The 24,745-nt window shown below is 41.7% G+C and overlaps 1 protein-coding gene across 6 annotated transcripts in view; it reads right to left on the bottom strand.

The window, feature by feature from the left end:
- The window catches only part of LOC136858170 (organic cation transporter protein), a 279,009-nt gene that overhangs the window by 65,468 nt on the left and 188,796 nt on the right, over positions 1 to 24,745 (bottom strand). For all 6 annotated transcript variants that reach the window (XM_067137523.2, XM_067137520.2, XM_067137524.2 and 3 more), the window contains 2 exons: positions 18,984 to 19,218; positions 12,297 to 12,403 (listed from right to left, as the gene is read on the bottom strand). In XM_067137523.2, coding sequence (XP_066993624.1) covers positions 12,297 to 12,403; positions 18,984 to 19,218 — 342 coding nt within the window. The remainder of the gene's footprint in view (positions 1 to 12,296; positions 12,404 to 18,983; positions 19,219 to 24,745) is intronic.

Genomic DNA, 24,745 nt, shown 5'->3' on the forward strand with positions numbered 1-24,745 from the left:
GAACCACGAGAACAGCTGAAGGCTACTGTTGCTAGGGAATAGCATGTTACGTAACATTTTCGCCAGAGTGGTTTTTAGTATTTTGTTTTCGTCTTAGGGACTTCAGACACAATATTGGTCATCGGTTTCGGACACTAGAGGTGTATCGAATGGCGGTGTTAATGCGGGTACTTTTTCCGTTACGTCCTTTAGGGGATTGGGATATCTGTAGTCATCAGCCCCATACTCTAGTGAGTGCGGAAATGACCTGAAAACCTGTGTCGGTGAGGGGTCTGTACGAGTGTGTGATATTATAATTATTCGAGCGTAAGGTTGGGATACGCGCTCCGGGACGTGAAATATAGTACGATCCCCGTTTTGCATTGCGTGAAGGAGGAAGGAACAAGGCAAAATCGTGTTGACGTGTAGGTAAACAAAGTTCCTTACGTCAACGAAATAATGCATGGGATAGGATGTCCAAATGCGCAGTATCGGAAGTGAATTATCGAAGCACATCGAACATTTTGTTTCAAAGGAATAATGGACATGTTATAAGACTAAATAAATGAAATGCCGGCTCAGTTCGGTAGTACTTGTAGGTGCTCAAATACGTCAATCTCGCGTCGGTAGATTTACTATCATGTAAAAGAACTTCTGCGGGACAATATTCTGCCACCTCGGCGTCTCCGAAAACCGTAGTTAGTGTAACGTAAAAATGATTATTACGGAAGCTCTAGTTAAACGGGTCAATTACAGTCATCATTTTACCTACTGACACTATAATAAGCCTTCTATTACAAATACCCTGCGGCACTTTTAATAATAATGTTAATTGCTTTACGTCCCACTAACTACTTTTACGGTTTTCGGAGACGCCGAAGTGCCGGAATTTATTCTTACGAGAGTTCTTTCACGAACCCTGGCCTCCGGGGGTTGCAGCTAATCACACTAACCACTACACCACAGAGCCAAACTCTCTCCTTTCTTACCAACCAAAAAAACTCACCCTGCCCTGACAACACCACCCGGATAAGACAATTTCCGCCGAAAGCCTTAGTGGTAGTGACTTCGACAGTATCTATCCCGCTTATTGACAAATGTTATCAATTCTTATTAACTGAATGTGTGTGTCAAATCTTCAGCTCACCGGGCGAGTTGGCCGTGCGGTTTGGAGCACGCAGCTGTGAGCTTGCATCCGGGAGATAGTGGGTTCGAATACCACTGTCGGCAGCCCTGAAGATGGTTTTCCGTGGTTTCCCATTTTCACACCAGGCAAACGCTGGGGCTATGCCTTAATTAAGGCCACGGCCGCTTCCTTCCCATTCCTAGGCCTTTCCTATCCCATCGTCGCCATAAGACCTATCTGTGTCGGTGCGACGTAAAGCAACTAGCAAAATCTTCAGCTCGAAGTCTGGTCGGGTCCCCAATAGCTCCACCATCAGCTGTGATAGGCAGCTTAGGCAACATTGAGGAGGCATACTAGGGAAATGAGGAGTGAGGTAGTTTCCGTTGCTTTTCTCACCGAACCGGAAGTTGTTATTGTCTATCCGTCTGCCAGGCCCACTGAAATCCGCTCACCAAGTGACAACTTTACACCATACATTTCACGGACTGGCTAGGTAAGGAACTGTATTACTAGCATCACTCATATTTCAGTCACTTTCGTATCGTCACAGCCAAGGATGAGACCGAAACAGATCAATGAAAGTAACAAATTGAAGCAGGGAAATCAAAAAAACAATTTTTTGGCAAAATTGACTTGTGGACAGTGTGTTCCGCATGGATGGAAGGCAAGAATACCCTAATTCATCTGCATACAAGAAGTGTTTTTAAAACCCACAGAAAGCAAAACACCTCTTATTTTATGGAATTAGAGAGTTCTTGCTTTAGAGCCTACGTGGCTCAGGCGGCAGCGCGCCGTCCTCTCACCGCTGAGTTCCGTGGTTCAAATCCCGGTCACTCCATGTGAGATTTGTGCTGGACAAAGCGGAGGCAGGACAGGTTTTTCTCTGGGCACTCCGGTTTTCCCTGTCATATTTCATTCCAGCAACACTCTCCAATATCATTTCATTTCATCTGTCATTCATTAATCATTGACCCAGATGAGTGTGACAGGCTTCGGCAGCCGGCACAATTCCCATCCTCGCCGCTAGATGGGGGCTTTCCATTCCTGACCCGGTCGAATGACTGGACAGGCTGTGGATTGTTTTTTTTTTTTTTTTTTTTTTGAGAGTTCTTGCTTTCCATGCTTTATGTCCAGGTAGATGGCAACACCATCGCTTAACCACCTCAGCAGCGATTGAGAGGTTAAAATAGAATCAGATTCAAGTTCCGAGAGGGAAATAAGTGGAAATAAACGAAGAAATGAAGGAAAATGGATGCGAAAGAGAATTAAAAGGTTTAAGTCAGAGGGCAAAGAACACAATAGGTGGTCACGGAAATTTAAACCTGCGCGAAATACTGGACCTCTTTGTGGGTAAGTAGCTAACCTCAAATGTTTAATTTGTTGTTGTATTACCCGAAAAGTTGAATAGTAAACAGTGTATCAGTGCTGAGATGTGAAATGGGAGTTTTATTCTCATGTATAAATATTATATACATATACGCGGTAAATAAATGTGTTAGTAATAGACTAAAAGCATTCGTAATTTTCTAGGTGCAAAAAGCAGTGTTCTTCTAAGTTCTCTGGTCGAGTAAAGTAACACATTATTGAACAGTTGAATCTATTTGGAACACATAGGAATAAGGTACCCAGGATACCTACCTACAAACTATTTTCTTTTTTTACTATCTGCTTTACGTCGCACCGACACAGATAGGTCTATGGGATAGCAGATGCCTAGGAGTGGGAAGAAAGCGGACGTGTCCTTAATTAGGGTGTGAAAATGGGAAACTACGGAAAACCATCTTCAGGGCTGCCGACAATGGGGTTCGAACCAAGTATCTCCCAGATGCAAACTGACAGCTGCGCGCCCCTAACCGCACGGCCAAGTCGCCCAGTCTACACAAACTCTTGCGATCCCAAGAGTTATTCAGACGCGCAGAAAAAAGAATGACGATGCAAAGTCAAGATCTGCATCATATCTGCGCAAAATCAAGTGTGGTAGGTGGACATACTGAATACTGAAGGACATGCCTTGTTTATCTATCCTAGATAATGGGATATAAAAATTATATTTTGTTTTCAGGGACTCAAGAGAAAACAGTATGCCTTAAAGTCTTTTCGTCTGTACAGGGTTTATCTGTGGATAGAGTGAAACGGCTTGCGAAGTTGGCTGCAGCAGGATTATCACCACGAACTGCGGGGAAAACACCAGAACCGCCCAAACGCAATGAAGCCTACAGTCGAAGCTGTGATTGATGCTCATATTCGTCAGTTTCCTTACGGAGTGGCTCGCTACAGCACTATTGCTAAGAAGCGCAGGTATTTATCTTCTGCTTTAACAGTTATGAAGACGTATGAGCTATTTATGAAAGAAAATGTTCCTGGTAGTTATGCTAATGTTAAAGCAGAGAAAGTTGATATTGAAAAACTTCATAGAGTTGTGAGTTATCGAGGTTACTTAAGTATTTCAGAGACAATGTTAATTATGGGTTTGGTAGACCACAGGTAGATAAATGTCGGGAGTGTGAGGAACTGAAGATGAAAATCAAAAGTGAAAAAAATGGAGCTGTTCGCCAGGACCTAATATCAACACTTAAGCTTCATAAATTAAAATCCAAGGCCTTTTATGATAATATAAAAAGGCGTACAGAAAGAAAGAAAGAAAAAGTATGATCCAGAATGAAGACACAGAAATGATAACGTTTGACTATCAGCAAAACATCCCTGCTCCTGTTACTAATGTCAGAGATGAATTTTATCTGGGACAGTTATGGGTGTTCAACTTCGGGATTCATAGAATGTCGGACAATAAGCAAGCGATGCACATGTATACAGAAGTAGTCGGTAAGAAAGGATGCTCAGAAATTATGAGCTTTCTTAAGCATTTTATTAATTATATTTATCGTATGGCATACATGCAAATTATTTATAATTCTACATCAAGATTACAAATGTATTGAAGTGCCTATGGTGTCCCTAGGAAGAAGTCTCTTAATTCACCACTGTATGTGTGTGGGCATTCTTGCACTTAGTGCCTAACAGTCTGCCTTACAGCGCCACACTCGCAACATGGTGAAGGTATTTTCCTCCACTTGTACAGGAGATCCCCATATACACCGTGATTGGTCCGAATTCTATTTACTTTCGACCATATCTTTCTAGGTTGAATGAACCCTGGCACCTTCTCAGTTATGCATGGCATTTCTGAAATGAAATGAAATGGCGTATGGCTTTTAGTGCCGGGAGTGTCCGAAGACAAGTTCGACTCACCAGATGCAGGTCTTTAGATTTGACACCCGTAGGCGATCTGCGCGTCGTGATGAGGATGCAATTATGATCAAGACGACACACACCCCCAGCCCCCGTGCCAGCGAAATTAACCAATTATGGTTAAAATTCCAGACCCTGCCGGGAATCGAACCCGGAACCCCTGTGACCAAAGGCCAGCACGCTAACCATTTAGCCATGGATCTGGACGGCATTTCTGAAGATAGGGGCAAATAATTTACAATCATGAGAACATCTCTCAGCCAGATTGAATTTGTTAGCTACAAGTTTCTCCGTTGTGCAGATATGTGGATGTCTTGAACGTAATCGTTTCACATGTAGATCGGCAACGTCACCATGAATAGGTAGTTACTTGTTGGTCTGAATCTTCAGATATTCTCTTGTCAGAATGTTGTATCGCCTCAAATGAGGTGGATGGATGTGGCTGAGAACAGGGAGCCATTGCGTGGGAATTGACATCATAGTTACTGTAATCATGAACATGGTGTTATTCAGTTGTAGATCTATTAATCTTTACATGATGATTGTTTATCCACACATTAGCACAATACTCAGAGACAGAATAAACTAAACCTAAAGCTGAACAACGCAGAGTAGTTGCACTGGCACCCCAACTGGTACCTCATAATTTCCGCAGGATGTTGTTTCTTGTCTTTACTTTGGCAGCAGTCGTTCGTAGATATTCTTTGAATGACAGTGTTCTGTCCAGTGTTACACCGAAATATTTGGGAAGGAGGCGAAGGAGGGTGTTATTAAAGTAAACTGCAAGTTCCCTTGTTGCCAATTTATTGTTCGGGGCTGATGACCTTAGATGTTAGGCCCCTTTAAACAACAAGCATCATCATCATCATCATCATCATCATCATCATCATCATCATCATCATCATCAATTTATTGTTCAGGTGGAAACAAACAACTTCGGTCTTAGTTGTACTTGGTTGAAGTCTCCATTTTTGGGAGTAGTCTTCCAGGACAGAGAGATCATTTGTCAACATCTCTTCTATTCTCTCAATACAATTGCCCAATCATCAGCATATCCAAACTTTCTGGATTTTGTGAAGGGTAAATCTGATTTATACAGGCTCAACAAGAGTGGGGCAAGCACTGATCCTTGATGAAGTGCATTGCTTAATATACTTGGCTTGCTGATTTCACTGCCAATGATGACCCGGAAACTTCTATCATTCAACATGTTGCTTAAAAGACGAGCAAATGCCTTAACATACACTCAACAGTGACATAGGTCTATAGCTGTCTGGTCTGTCACTGGGTTTCTCAGGCTTCAATATGGCAGCGATCTTCGTCAATTTAAACAAACGAGGTAGCTTGCCAGTCTGAACAATATTAGTGGCTAGTCTGGATAGCCAAAGTCGAGCGTGTTTGCCACAATTTATCAAGAATTTGGGATGTATTCCGTCAAACCCTAGTGCCTTACCGCTTTTTACATCTGTCAGAGCTGTGTCAATGTCCTTGGTAGTGAAGGGTCTAGTATATTCTGAACCAGGATTATTTGTGGATTTTAGGTTGGCCAGCTCTTTCTTGACATATCTTGTGTGTTTTCTGCCTTTATCTTTTCGAGGCATAGAAACTATACGGGTAAAAACGATTTTTGGAGTGACAGTTTGATTTCCACGAGCGATTAGGGGACCTCTTCCGAGTTTTCTAAGGAGTGACTAAGCTTTACTGCTGGATTTACTGAAGTTAATAGATTCCGAAGTTTCAACCCACTTTTCCTTCTGAGCGTTATCAAGGCTTAATTTCTTGTTCACCGCTGGCCATGAACTTTTGGTACAGCTTTTCACTTGTGTCAGTCCATCCGGGAATCCTTCCTGAAATCTCTTGGAATGTGGCTGTGGAAACTACAGCTCCTACAGATCTCTCATAATAGTCACTTCTTGGGAGCATCCGTCGGACACATTTATCTAGTTCTTCTGAGAAAGCTTTCCAGTCTGATTTTTTTTAAGTTCCAGTGTGGGCAAGGATATGAAGTCACGAGAGGTATCTGTATTCCAACTTCAAGATAAACTGGGCGGTGTTGAGTGTGCGGAAAAGCTGGAAGAACTTCCCGCGTAGCACACAAAGGCCGATAGTTGTTGTCACTGGATACAAGAACCAGGTCCGGGTTATATTCCTGTTTTCATGCAGCTGATCTACAGTAAATGTGCCTCTATCTTTAGCATCGAACACAAGATGAATGTTATGTTCCTCAGCCCAACTCATGAGATCTTCTCCACTGACATCAGTGGTAGCATACTTCCATTCCTCGCGATGGCTATTAAAATCTCGTATATATAGACAGCAGGATGGTCTTGCACTTGAAGGACTGAGTGGCCATGTAGAGACTGGAGGCTTATAAACGTTAGTAACGACGACGCTACCGATCTTTACGATAACTGTATGAATGTTGTCATCGATGTTAACTTTTAACAGTGAAACATTATAAATGGTAATCCGCACATAGTCCGCTACACCATATGCACGGCGGCATGTTGCGCCGATTATATCATATCCTGGTATTCGTCCTATTAATCACAGTTAGCCTCCATCTGCAATATGAGTTTCCTGAATGTCAACCACATAAATGTTTTCACATAATAAGAATTTTTGGATTTACTAATGCCTACTACTTTAGTTGATAAATTCTGAGTGTAGGTCCTATACACTTTCTGTTCTTGTTGTTGGTTCTGAAAAGAACCTTTTTCATAATGTTTTTTTCATTTTCATGTTTGATAACCAGGAGATCACAAGGATAGGCTGCCTGCCGGATCGCTATTGCTCGGGGGTCACGTGTAGAGAAATTTAAGGTTATACCTACGGACGTGAGCAATGTTCAATCCCCATTTTATTGATACCTATATTTCACGGAGTGTAAAAAAAATGTTTCTCTGATGGGTGCACAAGATAGAACAGGGGTCACACTGTAGTCCAGTTCTTTTACTCAATGATGCAGGAGGGGCGTTTTCATTTTATATAGCAACCGTATCCCATGAGAGGACACAGTTTCTTGCCAAATGACCGTGATTTTGGTCACATTGAGAGTCACGAAAGGAAACAAGAAACTGTGGAAATACCAAGCCAGTGGTTTGACATCATAAAAAGTCAGTTGGATGTGATGTTGTACAGGTCAAAGTATGGAATATGACTAATTGACTATCCTCAACATTTCTCCAAAATATGCAAGGGAAATACAAGTACTAAAGAAACTAAGCACAGTCCTACCGAGAAATTCCTCATATCAGAAAGTAAAGTGATACGATATTCGTATCCCACAAAAATGAAATCCATGTGAGTAAAATTATAAAATGTACAATATGGAGTCGATTTAACATCCAGAGACCCAATATAATTGCAACTTTTCCCACTCAATAAAAGCACAACTAACACTCGTCACTGAAAATAGGAAAGTAAAAGGACTTGCAAAGTTTAATGAAGTTCATTTCTGAGGAAAGTAGGATGTATTACAAAACTCTGTTTGCTGACAGTAATAACCCTGATTCCAGACTGAACAAGAGAGTGGAAGTGAAGCAGAATATCTGTGATGAAAGTATTAAGTTTATTTGTGGTTTTATTTATGTATTTTTGTATGGTTTAGATCAGAGTATTTAATAGATTTCAGACTCACTCTGTACGTTTGAAATTAAAAAATGTAACAATGCTAATTTTCATAAAATAAACTTTCATATTCTATCGCTTCACGCGGTAGTTAAGATATATCGGTACCTTTTTTGTCAAACTTTTATATTTCATTATTTCATACACTCCGGAAGTCAGAAAATTACTGTTTGATTATAATTGTAGCATTAAGTAATACAAACACTCAGGTTATGAAGCATTTAATCGATAAAGGATATATTTATACTAAATCTGTGCATATAAACTCATTAGATTTGAAATCAGTGAGGGAGATTATCATTTTTTCTCTCTCCTGTAAAATTAGGTTTACTGGAATTACTGGGTTTTCATTTCCCTACTTCAGTTTGTTCCAGATCATTCCAGAAGATACAGTATTCTGTGAACACTACATCTCACTAGAGATGGAACTGGGCTGAAATGAATATCTATATATATAAAATAAGAGTTTTGTCTGTACATTGCTCAGAATTTGAAAAGAATGGTATTTCTGTATCGGTCATGTCCACAGTAACAAGAAAATGCATTTTTTACTTTTCCGTAATTTCTGTCTGTCTGTCTGTCTGTCTGTCTGTCTGTCTGTCTGTCTGTCTGTCTGTCTGTCTGTCTGTCTGTATGTATGTACACGCATCACGAGAAAACGGCTGAAGGGAATTTAATGAAAATCGGAATGTAAAGTCGGGTGATGAACCGCTACAATCTAGGGTATAAATTATTTTAATCACGCTGAGGGAAATGGTAGTTTAGGGGAAGGCCTGAAATTTAAATCACAAATATTTATGTTATAAGTGGTCGTGTCTTAGTGAAAATCGCTAGACAAAGATGGGAAATAAGTCGCTACAATATAGGCTATACACACTGAGAAAAATGGTACTTTAGGGGAAAGCCTAAAATTTAATTGTCAAATATTTATTTTATTAGTGGTCGTATCTTCACGAAAATTGGTATGCAAAGTCGGGGAATAGGTCGCTATAATCTAGGCTATCAATAATATTATTCACACTGAGTGAAATGGTAGTTTAGGGAATGTCCTGAAATGTAATCTATATATAATAAGAGTTTTGTCTGTGCATTGCTCAGAATTTGAAAAGAATGGTATTTCTGTACCGGTCATGTCCACAGTAACAAGAAAATGCATTTTTTAATTTTCAGTAATGTCTGTCTGTCTGTCTGTCTGTCTGTCTGTCTGTCTGTCTGTCTGTCTGTCTGTCTGTCTGTCTGTCTGTCTGTCTGTCTGTCTGTCTGTCTGTCTGTCTGTCTGTCTGTCTGTCTGTCTGTCTGTCTGTCTGTCTGTCTGTACACGCATCAATAGAAAAGGGCTGAAGAGAATTTAATGAAAATCGGTATGTAATATCGGGTGACGAACCACTACAATCTAGGCTACAAATTATTTTATTCACGATGAGTGAAATGGTAGTTTAGGGGAAGGCCTGAAAAGTAATTCTCAAATAAGTTATTTATGTTATTAGTGGTCGTATCGATAAATATCTATATATAAAATAAGAGTTTTGTCTGTACATTACTCAGAATTGGAAAAGAATGGTATTTCTGTATCGGTCATGTCCACAGTAACAACGAAATGCATTTTTTACTTTTCCGTAATTTCTGTCTGTCTGTCTGTCTGTCTGTCTGTCTGTCTGTCTGTCTGTCTGTCTGTCTGTCTGTCTGTCTGTCTGTCTGTCTGTCTGTCTGTATGTATGTATGTATGTATGTATGTATGTACACGCATCACGATAAAACGGCTGAAGAGAATTAAATGAAAATCGGTATGTAATGTCACGTGATGAACCACTGCAATCTAGGCTAGAAATTATTTTATTCACGCTGAGTGAAATGGTAGTTTAGGGGAAGGTCTGAAATGTAATTCTCAAATAAGTTATTTATGTTATTAGTGGTCGTATCGATACTACATAACTAACATAACTTTAGTTATGTCGTAAGTTAGTAGTAGTTATTAAATTTCCGAACACTTATGTCTTATACATTGTTACCGTACCGCGTATAATCGGAGATATTCATGAATTTGGATTTTTGTTACTAAGTCCAAATCAGAGCCGAGTCAGGAGAAAATGGGTAAACGGAATTTAGTGAAAATCAGTGTGCAATGTCTGAGAATAAGGAACTACAGTCTACGATATAAATAATTTTGTAAGACACCCTAATATCACAGAGTCGAAAGAAAAGTAAGGTGAAGGCCTGCAATATAGAAAGCTCATAAACTTTATCAACAATAACATTACATTGACCATTGTTTGTTGTGACGTGCTTTTTGCCTTCTGTTTCCTCTCATCCCCGATAGATATGATTACTGCAGCGTACCGAGGTTTTTTTAAAATCTGCTTGACGTCGCATCGGCACAGGTAGATCTTATGGCGACGATGGGATAGAAAATGAATAGTGGTGTGAAGGAAACGGCCTTGGCTTTAAGGTACAACCTGGTGTGACTGGTGTGAAAATGGGAAACCACGGAATACATCCCTTTTTGTTTTGTTTTTTGCTTAAAGTCGCACCGACACAGATATGTCTTAAGGCGACAATGGGATAGGAAAGGTCTAGGAAGTGGAAGGAAGCGGCCGTGGCTTTAATTAAGGTACAGTCCCGGCATTTGCCCGGTGTGAAAATGGGAAACCACGGAAAACCATCGTCAGGGCTGCCGACAGTGGGGCTCGAAGCCACTATCTCCCGAATACCGTCTTCAAGGTTGGCGGCAGTGGGGTTCGAATCCACCATCTCCCGGATGCAAGCTCACAGCTGCGCGCCCCTAACCACACGGCCAACTCGCCTGGTCGTACCGACTGTAACAGCCTGCCTGTATATTGGTGGGAAGTAGCCGGGGTGTAAGATAACTTTCTTCTTTAGCATGCCATTCCTCTGGTTTATACATTTTCTGATATATCTGGTACGTAACACACTGGTTCATCATAGTATTCGAGCTATACAATCCCTACTCTGAGACACTGATTGGAATGAGTAGTGTGCATATTTAACGGAATAATGACAGAGGAGTGTTCACTGCAGTCTGCGACCTGGTTATTCCAGCTCTGGAACTTTGGACTCTTAGATCGTCACCGTAGTACTGTTCGCTGAAAGTGAGAAAGTGTGCGTTTTTTTCATTTGATCGAGTATTTTATATGATAACATTCCTTTCAATCGCTACATTCCTACTGACGTTTTTGTAATGACCTATGTTGAATTCAGTTAGGAAAACCACCAAGTCAGTCTTTCTGAGAATCCCGTAGCGAAGCACGGGTACATCAGCTGGTGTTAAAATAAAGCGAAGTTGAAAATACTAATACACAGGGTGTCTGGTAAGTAATGGAGCAAGCCAAAAGTTCATTAAACTTCTCTGAAAAAGAAACGCAACATACTTCATATAGAAAACTAGAATTTGTTAAGAATGAACCCATTCTCTTTCAGTGTCAACTCAGTTAATATAACTTATAAGCTTTTCAGTCTGTTGAATACGAATATTACAGATAGTCAGGGCGCAATTGCGCTTACAACTGTTCATTTTTTACAGGTATTTCTGATATCGTTCTAAATGTTATATTCGTGTTCGACAAACTGGGAAAGCTTATAAGTTATATCAAAAACTATAGGGTGTTGTTTGGAACATATTAATAATGAAACCGTGGTGAAAGTGAGAAGCTGACAACACTTGTGGCTGGCTCGTGTTTACGAGCTCGGTCAAGCAGTGGTTCCATTAGTCTCGGTTGTCAGTTATGAATACAGTAGCAGAGGGAGCAGGCACATGACACACACTGCAGGTGCACTGTTTACAAAACAGCCACGAGTAGGTACTGTGCGATGCTGCCAAGTCCATTATTTGTTCTCAAAATGCACTCAACTTTAACAGTCTAAAGAACATATAAAACATTCTCCTGAGCTATTTTCTAATGCACAATATATTCACACGTGAATTTGCATAATTAGCGTCAATATAATAGCCTTCTGGGTCGTAGAACTAATATGCACTTCACTACACTTTTTTAAAACGTATTTAAACACAGATCAGAATGTTTCGAAATCTATTGATGCTTTTAATATCAAACTAAACATCATAACAAAATGTATTAAAAAACTAAAAGATAATTAGGAACTGAAGATGCAAAGTCAACCCTGCAAGATTCTTCAGTAAAGAAGGTCTAAAGAACGTTAATTAATTGGAAGTAAGAAATATTCGACAGACAGACAGACAGACAGACAGACAGACAGACAGACAGACAGACAGACAGACAGACAGACAGACAGACAGACAGACAGACAGGAGTTAGACTGACTAGTTGCTACTTACTTGTCTGCTAGGAATCCGAACACTATGGTTCCAAGGAAGACTCCTGCGAAGTGACTGGTGCCAACTAACGACAGCATCCACTGGTTTTCCGAACATGTGATGTTCCACTGGAATTACATCGGAACTTATTACAATACGAGCTGTCAAATCACCCAAAGAGTCAATATAACAACTTACTTCTAATGAAGGGGAATTCCAAATAATTTAATCAGTTAGCTACAAACTTTCCAATTTAACAAAGAGACCAATTTTGTTGATTGTCAATACCTAATCGACCGAGTCATCGCTGACAAGGTATTGATTTTTAAGCTCAGCTGCTATTTTTAAATTTAAACTATGTATCAAATGAGAATTATGAGACCTTCAGTTCAGAGGGTCCCGGGTTCGATTCCCGGCCGGGTCGGCGATTTTAATCGCCTTTGATTAATTCTTCTGACTCGAGGACTGGGGTTTGTGTTTGTCCCAACACTTTCCTCTTCATATTCACGCAATACACTACACTACCAACCACCACAGAAACACGCAATAGTGATTACATCCCTCCATATAGGGTTGGCGTCAGGAAGGACATCCGGACGTAAAACGGGGCCAAATCCACATGCGACCCAGTTCGCATAAGCGACACCACAAATGTGGGAAAATCGGTAGAGAAAGAAGAAGAAGAAGATCAAATGATAATTATGATGGTAAATGAAATGTCGTATGGCTTTTAGTGCCGGGATATCCCAGGACGGGTTCGGCTCGCCAGGTGCAGGTCTTTCTATTTGACACCCGTAGGTGACCTGCGCGTCGTGATGAGGATGAAATGATGATGAAGACAACACATACACCCAGCCCCCGTGCTGTTGGAATTAACCAATTAAGGTTAAAATCCCCGACCTGGCCGGGAATCGAACCCGGGACCCTCTGAACCGAAGGCCAGTACGCTGACCGTTCAGCCAACGAGTCGGACATTATGATGGTAACCAAGTAGCACAGTCACTATTTTATTACCAATGCGGCAGAAAATCCCATGCAGGTAGAATTTTTGAAAAGAAAAAGGTCAAGTCCCTGTAGTTTGGATTCCAAGTAACACTGGAGGTTCCATGTCTATGATCACGATATCAACAGTCATGTAAAACTACAACCTTGCTCGATTTCTTTGCGGTAGCCTTTTCCGAGAATTGCATCAGTTATTTGAAAGGAATACGTATCAGTGTTGCCAGATGGTCGGTAGCATTTTCCCAATAGGATGAGAATTTCCCTTATTTACTAAGAAAATACCCTGCGTCAAAATTTACTACAGTATTACGACTACACCTGATGTAAATGCAGCCATTATAAGTCCAGTCACCCGCTACAATATGCCCATGGAATGATTTTATTCAAAAGAACAGACACAAATCAAAACTTTGTAAATATTGTAAATAACACATGACCAACTGTAAATACTGTAAACAACACACAAACCATTGCAAATACTGTAAATATTGTAAAAAAACCTATATATATACATACCGCAAAATATATAAATATATATTGTAAATATCCTAATAACCCCCAATAAAGTTACTTAAAAAAAGGGGGTGATGGATATACTTTCAATTACAAATCTCAAATATCAACAGCAAATCTATTGTAGAAATCCATACGTAAAAACATGCAGCTATATAAAACAAAACTCAAATGTACAAACTTGGAAAATCAATAAAGCACTTAGCCAAGAGGTCGGGACCCCCTCCCAGCTCCTTCACCGATACAAACCTCCTCCCCCTCTCTCTTCCAACTCCGTGAATCCCCGAAACTCGCCAAATCTCCTGGACAGAGAGAATAATAATAATAATGTTATTTGTTTTACGTCCCACTAACTTCTTTGACGGTTTTCGGAGACGCCGAGGTGCCGGAATTTAGTCCCGCAGGAGTTCTTTCTACGTGCCAGTAAATCTACCGACACGAGGCTGACGTATTTGAGCACCTTCAAATACCACCGGACTGAGCCAGGATCGAACCTGCCAAGTTGGGGTCAGAAGGCCAGCGCCTCAACCGTCTGAGCCACTCAGCCCGGCTCCAGAGAGAAGGCGTTACCTTCTAGGTGGCCCGCCCCTCCCCTTCGGGGAGGGAATGAAAACTTTCCCTAGGTCCTATGCCACTGGGAGACGAGACGAAGATGAATCTATAGCAAATGTCATTCCTATTTGTCCCATAGTTTTGGAGACTGAGTAAGAAACAAACATACATCATATTCTCACTTAAGTGATGTTTCAAATATCGTATGGGGCAAAACGAGTGATAAGTCCCTAAATTACAAACATGCTCTGAACATCAAAGAGCACTGAATGACGCTGGAAACCTTCCACTGAAACGACAATGGATGTAGCGAGATGGAGCTACAGCCCACACCGCGAGAGTGTCACTTACCCTTGTATAGCAACACTTTGGATATCGCTCAATTTCCCCACCCGTACCCTTCCCACTCTTCAGAATCTCATGCCCCCAGACGCCTACTTGTAGGACTTGCTGAAATAATCCGTCATCCAGTCAGATGACACACCTGTAGGAATGTTTTCGAATTACGAGAGAAGATATGGCCACGTTTTGTATCCTTGCTGTAACCTGTGCTCACCAACATATTCGACAATCTCCAAGACCGTTATGAACAATACATAAGTCGTGAGGATGATTATTTTTAATACATGTTGTATCGACGCGTGTTGCCGTCGTCACCCAAGTAAAAATGACGAATCTTGATGTTCAGAACATTTTTGTAAAAGTGGTCTTTGTTTTGCCACATACTGTAAAACAGCAAATAATGCACCTTCCAAGTAAATGTTTTGAAATAAGACAGTAGTCATGCGCCAATGTTCTCTGAGGATGTTTGTGCAATGTCTTATACAATTCCGTCAAGCGGTTTAGATATTAAACGTGCCGGATGTCAAGTCAAACAGCAGTTCCTGTGTGAGCTAATCAAGGAACTGAAGGTTGACATCGCCCTAATTTGTGAAACCTGGCTCAAACCTCGCCACTCCCTCCACCTTCCCAACTTCAAGTCCTACAGAAACGATCGTCCCAACCGTGAACATGGTGGTACTGCCATCTTTATCAAAAACACCCTTTCCCATCAACGCATCCCCACCCCTCCTGATCTCTTCTCACTCGAAGCCACAACCGTCGAAGTAGCCACACACAAAGGACCCCTCAGTCTCTCTGCGTGTTACATCTCACCAAACGCAGCATTTGACTCAGCTGATCTGGATAAAGTCATCCGCCCTGGCCACCAACACTTGCTTGCCGGAGACTTTAATGCTAAGAAACCACAGTGGAACAGTCGTACCTCCACACCCACAGGTAACCAACTGGCCGGATACTGTGACAGAAAACTCCTGCTCACTCACGGTCCTGATAGGCATACACACTACCCCCATAACCCCAATCATATGCCCGATATCTTGACATTGCCATTTCCTCCAATATCCGCCATTATATCAAATTGACCACCATTGATGCCCTAAATTCAGACCATCTACCAGTACTTATCAATATTGCTTACAGCCCCATTCACTCCCCAATTCCCATCCCCATATATCTACGCAAGATCAACTGGCAAGCCTTCCGAGACTATCTGCAATCCCATGTCAATGGCAACCCCAGCATAAAAGGACCGGAAGACATTGATGCCCTTACAAAGGAGATAACCACTGCTATCATCTCCGCTGCCGAAATTTCCGCCGTGAGACCCTCCGTGGCCAGGACTAAGCCTGAACCACTGCCAACAGAGATCCTACAACAAATTAAAATCAAGAACCGCACCCGCAAGCAGTGGCATCTATCCAGAGACCCATATCTAAAATCAGTCTGGAACCGCCAGAAAAGAAACCTGACCACCCTCATCAGGAACCATAAAATAAGATCTTGGAAATCCAGATTAGCTGAGCTAAGTGCTGCAGATAATTCACTGCACAGGATGGCGAGACAATTCACTAGGAAAAGGACTGGCATCCCCTCCCTACATGGTCAACAAGGATTGGCACATTCTGATTACGAAAAGGCAAACGCTCTTGCAGACACTCTCAAAGAAACTTGCACCCCCAATGTAGAACCGTCTGATGACGATTTCATTGACCTTGTCAAGGAGGCTATTGACAACCTCGGTGACTTCAACCTCCCCCCTGATTTCAAATTTGTCTCACCTTCTGAGCTCCAGGCTGCTATTCGTAAACTTAAAAACCGAAAAACTCCTGGTTTAGACAACATCTCAGCCACATTTCTAAAAAAACTTACCCAGGAAAGCCTTAACTTTTATAACCAAACTTTCAATGCCATTTTCAGATTTGCACACTTTCCCAAACCATGGAAATTGGCAAAGGTCATTATGATCCCTAAGGCTCTCTCTGACTCCACCTTCCCCCAAAACTACAGACCCATTTCTCTTCTCTCTATTCTCTCCAAACTTTTTGAATCTATCTTACTCTCCCGTCTGCAAGCTATCATTGATGCCAAGCACCTCCTCAACGACGAACAATTTGGTTTCAGAAGTGGTCATTCCACAGTCCACCAACTCATGAGAATCACCGAGGAAATCACTAAAAATTATAATCATAGGAGGCACACAGGAGTCTGTTTTCTTGACATCTCGCGTGCGTTCGACAGGGTATGGCACGAGGGACTAATCTACAAACTCAGTCTTCTTCAGATTCCCAAATACCTGATTCACCTTCTTCATAGCTATCTCTCACAAAGAAAATTTCAAGTACAAGTTGGCAACTCCCTGTCGGAACCCCGCCCCATTAACGCCGGGGTCCCTCAGGGGGGGGGGGTCCTCTCACCGGTTCTTTTCAACCTATATATGTCTGACATACCCCGTCCACGGCGCGTGAATGTCTATATGTATGCGGACGACACCGCTATCTCTTCTGTATCCTGGCAAACACCCAGAGTACAAAATTACCTTCAAGAAGCCCTCTCCACTATCGAACCTTGGCTCCGACAGTGGAGAATTAAAATCAACGTTACAAAGAGCAGTGCTACTCTCTTCTCCAAACGAGCTTATTCTGACCCACTACCACTGGTCTTTTTCGGCGAGGTGATCCGGTGGTCAAATGTCGCTAAATACCTGGGTGTTTCCCTGGACAGAAGATTAACGTTTAGGCAACACATTGAAAGAATTTTGGCCCAGGCATATAAACGCCTGTACGAAATTATACGTCTAACGAAAGCCGATAATGGGCTCAACTTAGAAAACAGGCTCCTGCTGTACAAAACCTCCATATGGCCAATCCTTGAGTATGCCAGTCCTGTCTGGGGGATCGCAGCCAAAACGCACCTCAACAAAGTTCAGCGCTTTCAAAATCGTGCACTTCGCATGATCAGTGGTGCGCAATGGTACGAACGGAATCGCGATATACATAATGATCAACAAATTGATGAAGTATACACCAGAATTCTGATCTCTGCACAAAGATTCTACTACAACCTGAACTCCAATCCCAACCCACTCATATCCAATCTGGGTAATTATGATACTGACGGTCTTCTTCATAAGCGACCAAAGTCTCTCTTAAACTAAATCCACCCTCCGGGGTGCAGGTCACATCCTGACCAGTGCGATTCCGTTCTCAAAAGTACCACCACCATAACACCTATGCAGTCTAGTTAGAAACCTTATCGAAAGTTGCACTCAAGGCCCAAAAGGCCGAAGGGCTAAAATTGCTCACGGGATTGGGTCTCGACCCTCTTATCCCACGAGATGTGTGGTCTACTACAGCAGTTCCACGTAATTTGATAGCAGGGTGGTATTATCCGTTCTTATATCCAGGATCAGTCCAGTTCCCGCGAATATATTGCACTTCCTAAAAATATTTGTTTAAATTTGTGAAAATGAGGAAACGATAACACAGTCTACGGTATAAGAAGGGAATCTGACATTTTTTGAACTTAATTTTGAATTTTTTGAGCACCAGGGAGGATGATGAAATATGTTTTTAACGCCGAATAGTTCGCAGCTAACAATTCGGTTCATTGTGGAAGATTCAGATTTCTTTCTCTTACAATATGCCACACTGACATTTCAGTCGTTACCTAAGGGCAAAATCCGCCTCTGTGGTGTAGTGGTTAGTGTGATTAGCTGCCACCCCCAGAAGCCCGGGTTCGATTCCCGGCTCTGCCACGAAATTTGAAAAGTGGTACGAGGGCTGGAACGGGGTCCACTCAGCCTCGGGAGGTCAACTGAGTAGAGGAGGGTTCGATTCCCTCCTCAGCCATCCTCGAATTGGTTTTCCGTGGTTTCCCACTTCTCCTCCAGGCAAATGCCGGGATGGTACCTAACTTAAGGTCACGGCCGCTTCCTTCCTTCTTCCTTGTCTATCCTTTCCAAACTTCCCATCCCCCCACAAGGCCCCTGTTCAGCGCAGCAGGTGAGGCCGCCTGGGCGAGGTACTAGTCATCCTCTCCAGTTGTATCCCAGACCCAGAGTCTGAAGCTCCACGACACTGCCCTTGAGGCGGTAGAGGTGGGATCCCTCACTGAGTCCGAGAGAAAAACCGACCCTGGAGGGAAAACAGATTACGAACGAACCTAAGGGCACAAACCCTGCTTAATGACTAGGCTATGCACTATACCAAATTTGTTACTTGTACATATTAATAGCTGGACGGTGTAAAATGCAAGTCGTTCTTCATGAAGGTCCACTTGACTTTTGATACATAAACTTACCTCTCCCACAATAGTCCATTCGTTATCTTTGAACACCCATCGATCACAGGTCTCTTCTTCTTTCAAGAACTCATCTGGACAGCTGCTGTTGCCACTGGGGTTCTTGTATCGGGTACACTGAGCTGGAACAAAGGTACCTTCACTATGGGGCTTCTGCATGGAAGGAACCGCACGAGATACCCAGTCGGCAGAGTAGTCCGGGTTCGTGACGTTGTCGCAGCCTGGAACGAAGCACCTACAATGTGACAGAACAGTTTGTTTTGTTCACTTCAAGAAAATGTTTTGGACCTTACAGTATTTTATTTCTGAGATTGATGAAGTCGAATTCAGTATAATTTTGAAACATCTAGGATCCCCTGTACGAATCTGATGATCTATCACGTTAAATTTGCTGTCCTAGTCAAATGTTAAGCTATTTCATTATTCTCATTGTATGAGGGGAAAATAAAACTTTCTGACATTATAGAACCCATGAGTCATTAGTCTTCTGTTCTATGGTTACCTTCATTGGAACAGAAAGCAAACCAATAGCAATGTTTGTCTGTGACCGGAGTCTGCACCAAGGATATCCCCTCAACCACTCTCACTAGTCACTCGAACCAAATTAGTAACAAGCCATAGATCGATCCTGAGGCCTCCCAACATGTAACACCAAGAATTAAATAAGAAAAACAATTCCTCAACAATGTCTGTCTGTTAGGTCATAAGCCCAGAGGCTGGTTGGATCCTCAAATAGCACCACCAAAGTTATGGGGTTATAAGGAAACCGCAAAAACCAATGTCAGCACCAAAATGAGGCGTACTAGGCAAGACGAGGAGTGAGGTAGTTTGCCATTGCTTTCCTCACTGGGTCAGAAAGTGCTATTGCAGCACGACTGACCCTATGAGCAACACCTTTCATAACACTCAGATGCACTAGTCGTGCTCTGAATGTCATTACTCAGCACCACCCATACCCCAGCAGCTTCCATATTGTCACAGCCATGGATGAGACTGGGTCTTCGGTGGAAGCTACACTTTACTCTGGCCTGTGCTAAGAGATGGATAGAAAAGTACTGTATCCATCAAGAAATGGCAGCAGGCAATCCTCAACAATATATACCGAAAAAATTGTCCATCTATCTGTACCTTTCAAATTTCGTTTATCTCGGGTCGTGATCAGTTCCACCTTATGTTTCTTCCCTGTTTGCGGAACGTTGGTGACCAAACAAGAAGAAGTAATTAGTACATACGAACATACATGTAAGCTAGCACGCTGTAACAAAATAGCATCAAGGAGGAGGGCACGAGAAGATAACCAAATACTGAAGATTTATCGAGAGGAAATAAAACCTTTGTTCAGCCAGGGTTTTCACTTCGGATCAGAAGTTCCTAAATAGGCCTATGAGAGTTTGAAAATAAATATGAATTATAACACGAACAAATTTCAAGAAGATATGCAGGGTCCTAAAGAAAGAAAAGTACCGGGCGAGTTGGCCGTGCGCGTAGAGGCGCGCGGCTGTGAGCTTGCATCCGGGAGATAGTAGGTTCGAATCCCACTATCGGCAGCCCTGAAAATGGTTTTCCGTGGTTTCCCATTTTCACACCAGGCAAATGCTGGGGCTGTACCTTAAATAAGGCCACGGCCGCTTCCTTCCAACTCCTAAGCCTTTCCTATCCCATCGTCGCCATAAGACCTATCTGTGTCGGTGCGACGTAAAGCCAATAGCAAAAAAAAAAAAAAAAAAAAAAAAAAAAAAAAAAAAAAAGTTAATTGAACTGAAGGGTGAACATCTGAAAATTAATGTTAGCATATGGAAAGGAAGACAAGATTCTCGTGTTTTCCTGCCAAAAAGGCAGGAAAATTTTGTAGACCCATGGAAAATATTTCATGGACGGAACTCTTTAGTGTTCCAGCAAGCAATTTACGCAAATACTGTATATATGATTCACGCTGATATCGATAGCACGGAGGAAGAGTTGAACGTCATACCCGTTGCGTTTAGATTCCTTCTCAACGAGCAAAGATTGACCTACGACAGACTCTTTTCATTAATGAAATAAATTTTGCCCTGCTGGAAACCTAAAGAGGTGAAGATTAAGTTTGAGACTGCCAGTATAGCTATCTATCCACTTGCCAACTTGTGCAATTGTTACTACCATTTCACCTAAGCCTTTGGTGGAAAATTCAAGCGCGTTTGTCGGCAATCATCAATGCCCAATAGCGAAAATAGAACTGCTGTTGCAGACTTGTAAAAAGCAAGAGGAAGTGATGGTGGTTCTGGTGGTGATTATTGTTTAAAGAGGAAATAGATCTAGGCAACCACTCTCTATATAACACTATTCAGAGGGAAAAATGGAAGGGGTCCAACACTTCGAAAATGAAGGTATCGGCCAAAGATAGACAACAAGGGCAACAAATGGCGTGAAAATGAAAAACTCCCTAGGCCTCCATTTTTAATACCGCCGGGGTCGGAAAAGAACAAGAGTTGACCAAGGGAGGTCAGGTAGTATAGGTGAAAGTGAAGAACCTGGCACAAGTACGTGGAAGTAATGCCAGGACAAAGCTACGGACCCCGAGGTCGCTAACCATCGGTCCGAAGTTAAGAGCCCCTGGGGCCCGTTTAGTCGCCTCTTACGAGAGGCAGGATACACCGTGGTTATATTCTACCTCCCCCACCCACAGGGGTAAACACTAGGAAAGGGTTTAACTAGCCGATAAAGCTACTTAATGTTACATTAACTATCATTAATGCAAAAGTGATAGCAACACAATGATTTCTGTCACTAACCGCAGGTTAAGAAGTGAAAATCTTTACACTCATGAAGTTTGGTTTATCTGCTGGAGAAAGAGAGTTGAACTGGATTTTTCTATAAATTTTTTCTACATTTGGGAATCCATACACAGTGAGTGATTGAACAAGAGATTGAGTATCTTTAAGAATCGTTGGTATTTCCAACTCTTTAAATCAGGAGAAATTACATAAGGTTTGACGGCATTGTTAGTTGTCCAAGGATTTACTAATAAAATAGTTTCTTCAGTAACATGTGAGAAGAATAAGTTGTTGTTTGAGTCATCAGTCCATAGACTGGTTTGATGCAGGCCTCCATGCCACCCTATACTGTGCTAACCGTTTCATTTCTACGTAACTACTGCATCCCATATCTGCTCTAATCTGCTTGTCATATCCATACCTTGGTCTACCCGTACCGTTCTTACCACCTACACTTCCTTCAAAAACCAACTGAACAAGTCCGGGGTGTCTTAAGATGTGTCCTACCATTCTATCTCTTCTTCTCGTCAAATTTATCCAAATCGATCTCCTCTCGCCAATTCGATTCATTATCTCTTCATTTGTGATTCGATCTATCCATCTCACCTTCAGCATTCTTCTGTAAGACCACATTTCGAAACCTGAACTAGTTATCGTCCATGTTTCACTTCCATACAATGCCATGCTCCACACGAAAGTCTTCAAAAACATCCTCCTAATTCCTATATCAATGTTTGAAGTGAGCAAATTTCTTTTCTTAAGAAAGCTCTTCCTTGCTTGTGCTAATCTGCATTTTATGTCCTCCTCATTTCTAACATCGTTAGTTATTTTACTACCCAAGTAACAATATTCATCTACTTCCTTTAAGACTTCATTTCCTAATTTAATATTTCCTACATCACCTGCCTTCGTTCGACTGCATTCCATTACTTTTGTTTTGGACTTATTTATTTTCATCTTGTACTCCTTACCCAAGACTTCGTCCATACCATTCAGCAGCTTCTCGAGATCTGCAGACTCAGATAAATTAACAATATCATCGGCAAATCTCAAGGTTTTGATTTCCTCTCCTTGGATTGTGGTTCCCTTTCCAAATTCCTCTTAGGTTTCCTTTACTGCCTGTTCTATGTAAACATTGAAAAGGAGGGGGAGGGACAAACTGCAGCCTTGCCTCACTCCTTTCTGTATTGCTGCTTATTTTTCAAAGCCCGCGATTCTTATCACTGCAGACTGATTTTTATACAGATTGTAGATAATTCTTCGTTCTCGGTATCTGATCCCAATCACCTTCAGAATCTTAAATAGCTTGGTCCAATCAACATTATCGAATGCCTTTTCTAGATATACGAATGCCATGTACGTGGGCTTGTCCTTCTTGATTCGATCCTCTAAGATCAGACGTAAAGTCAGGATTGCTTCACGTGTTCCTACATTTTTTCTGAAACCAAATTAATCGTCTCTCAACTCAGCTTCAACTTGTTTTTCCATTCTCCTGTAAATAATACGTGTTAACATTTTGCAGGCATGAGATACTAAACTAATGGTGCGATAGTTTTCACACCTGTCAGGACCGGTTTTCTTGGGAATAGGTATAACAACATTCTGCCGAAAATCGGATGGGATTTCTCCTGTCTCATACATCTTACACACTAAATGGAACAACCTTGCCATGCTGGTTTCTCCTAAGGCAGTCAGTAATTCAGAGGAATGTCATCAATTCCAGGTGCCTTGTTCCTATTTAGGTCGCTCACAGCTCTGTCAAAATCTGACCTCAAAATTGGGTCTCCCATTTCATCAGCATCAACAGCCTCTTCTCGTTCCAGAACCAAATTACCTACATCTTCACCTTGATACAACTGTTATTTTCCTGCCATTTTTCTGCTTTGTCTTCTTTCCCTAGAAGTGACTTTCCATCTCAGCTCTTAAGATTCATACACCTAGATTTCCTTTCTCCAAAGGTTTCCTTGATTTTCCTGTATGCAGTATCTACCTTTCCTAGGACCATACAACCTTCGACATCCTTGCACTTCTCCTTCAGCCAGTCTTCCTTAGCTACCTTGCACTTTCTATCCACTTAATTCTTTAATCGTCTGTATTCTTTTCTGCCCTCTTCATTTCTAGTATTCTTGTATTTTCGTCGTTCATCAATCAGGTCCAGTATCTCCTGAGTTATCCACTGATTCTTAGTTGATCTTTTCTTCCTTACTAACTTTTCTTCAACAGCCCTGTTGACTTCATTTTTCATGACTATCCACTCTTCCTCTATTGAGTTTCCTTCAGCCATTTCATTTAGTCCGTTTGCAACTTGTTCCTTGAAACAATCCCTCACCCTCTTTTCTTTCAACTTGTCTAGATCCCATCTTTTTGCATTCTTTACTTTCTTCAATTTCTTTCAGCTTCAGATGGCAGTTCATGACCAACAAGTTGTGGTCAGAGTCCACGTCTGCTCCTGGGAAAGTTTTGCAATCCAACACCTGGTTTCTGAATCTCTGCCTAATCATAATGAAGTCTATTTGATACCTTCCAGTGTCTCCAGGTCTCGTCCACGTATAAAGCCGTCGTTTGTGGTCTTTGAACCAAGTATTGGCAAGGACTAAATTATGATCAGTGCAGAATTCAACCAGCCGACTTCCTCTTTCGTTCCTTTGTGCCAATCCGAATTCTCATACTGTGTTACCTTCTCTTCCTTGGCCTACCACTGCATTCCATTTTCCCTTCACAATTAGATTCTCGTCACCTTTTACATATTGTATTAAATCTTCTATCTCTTCATACATTCTTTCGATTTCCTCATCATCCGCTGAGCTAGTAGGCATGTAGACCTGCACTATTGTGGTAGGCATTGGTTTGGTGTCTATCTTGACGATAATAATAATTCTTTCACTATGCTGGTCATAGTAGCTTACCCGCTGCCCTATTTTCTTATTCATTCTTAAACCAACTCCTGCATTTCCCCTGTTTGATTTTGTGTTGACAATTCTGTAGTCGCCTGACCAAACATTCTGTTCT

This window comes from Anabrus simplex, chromosome 1, assembly GCF_040414725.1.
Source record: "Anabrus simplex isolate iqAnaSimp1 chromosome 1, ASM4041472v1, whole genome shotgun sequence".
Lineage (NCBI taxonomy): Eukaryota > Metazoa > Arthropoda > Insecta > Orthoptera > Tettigoniidae > Anabrus > Anabrus simplex.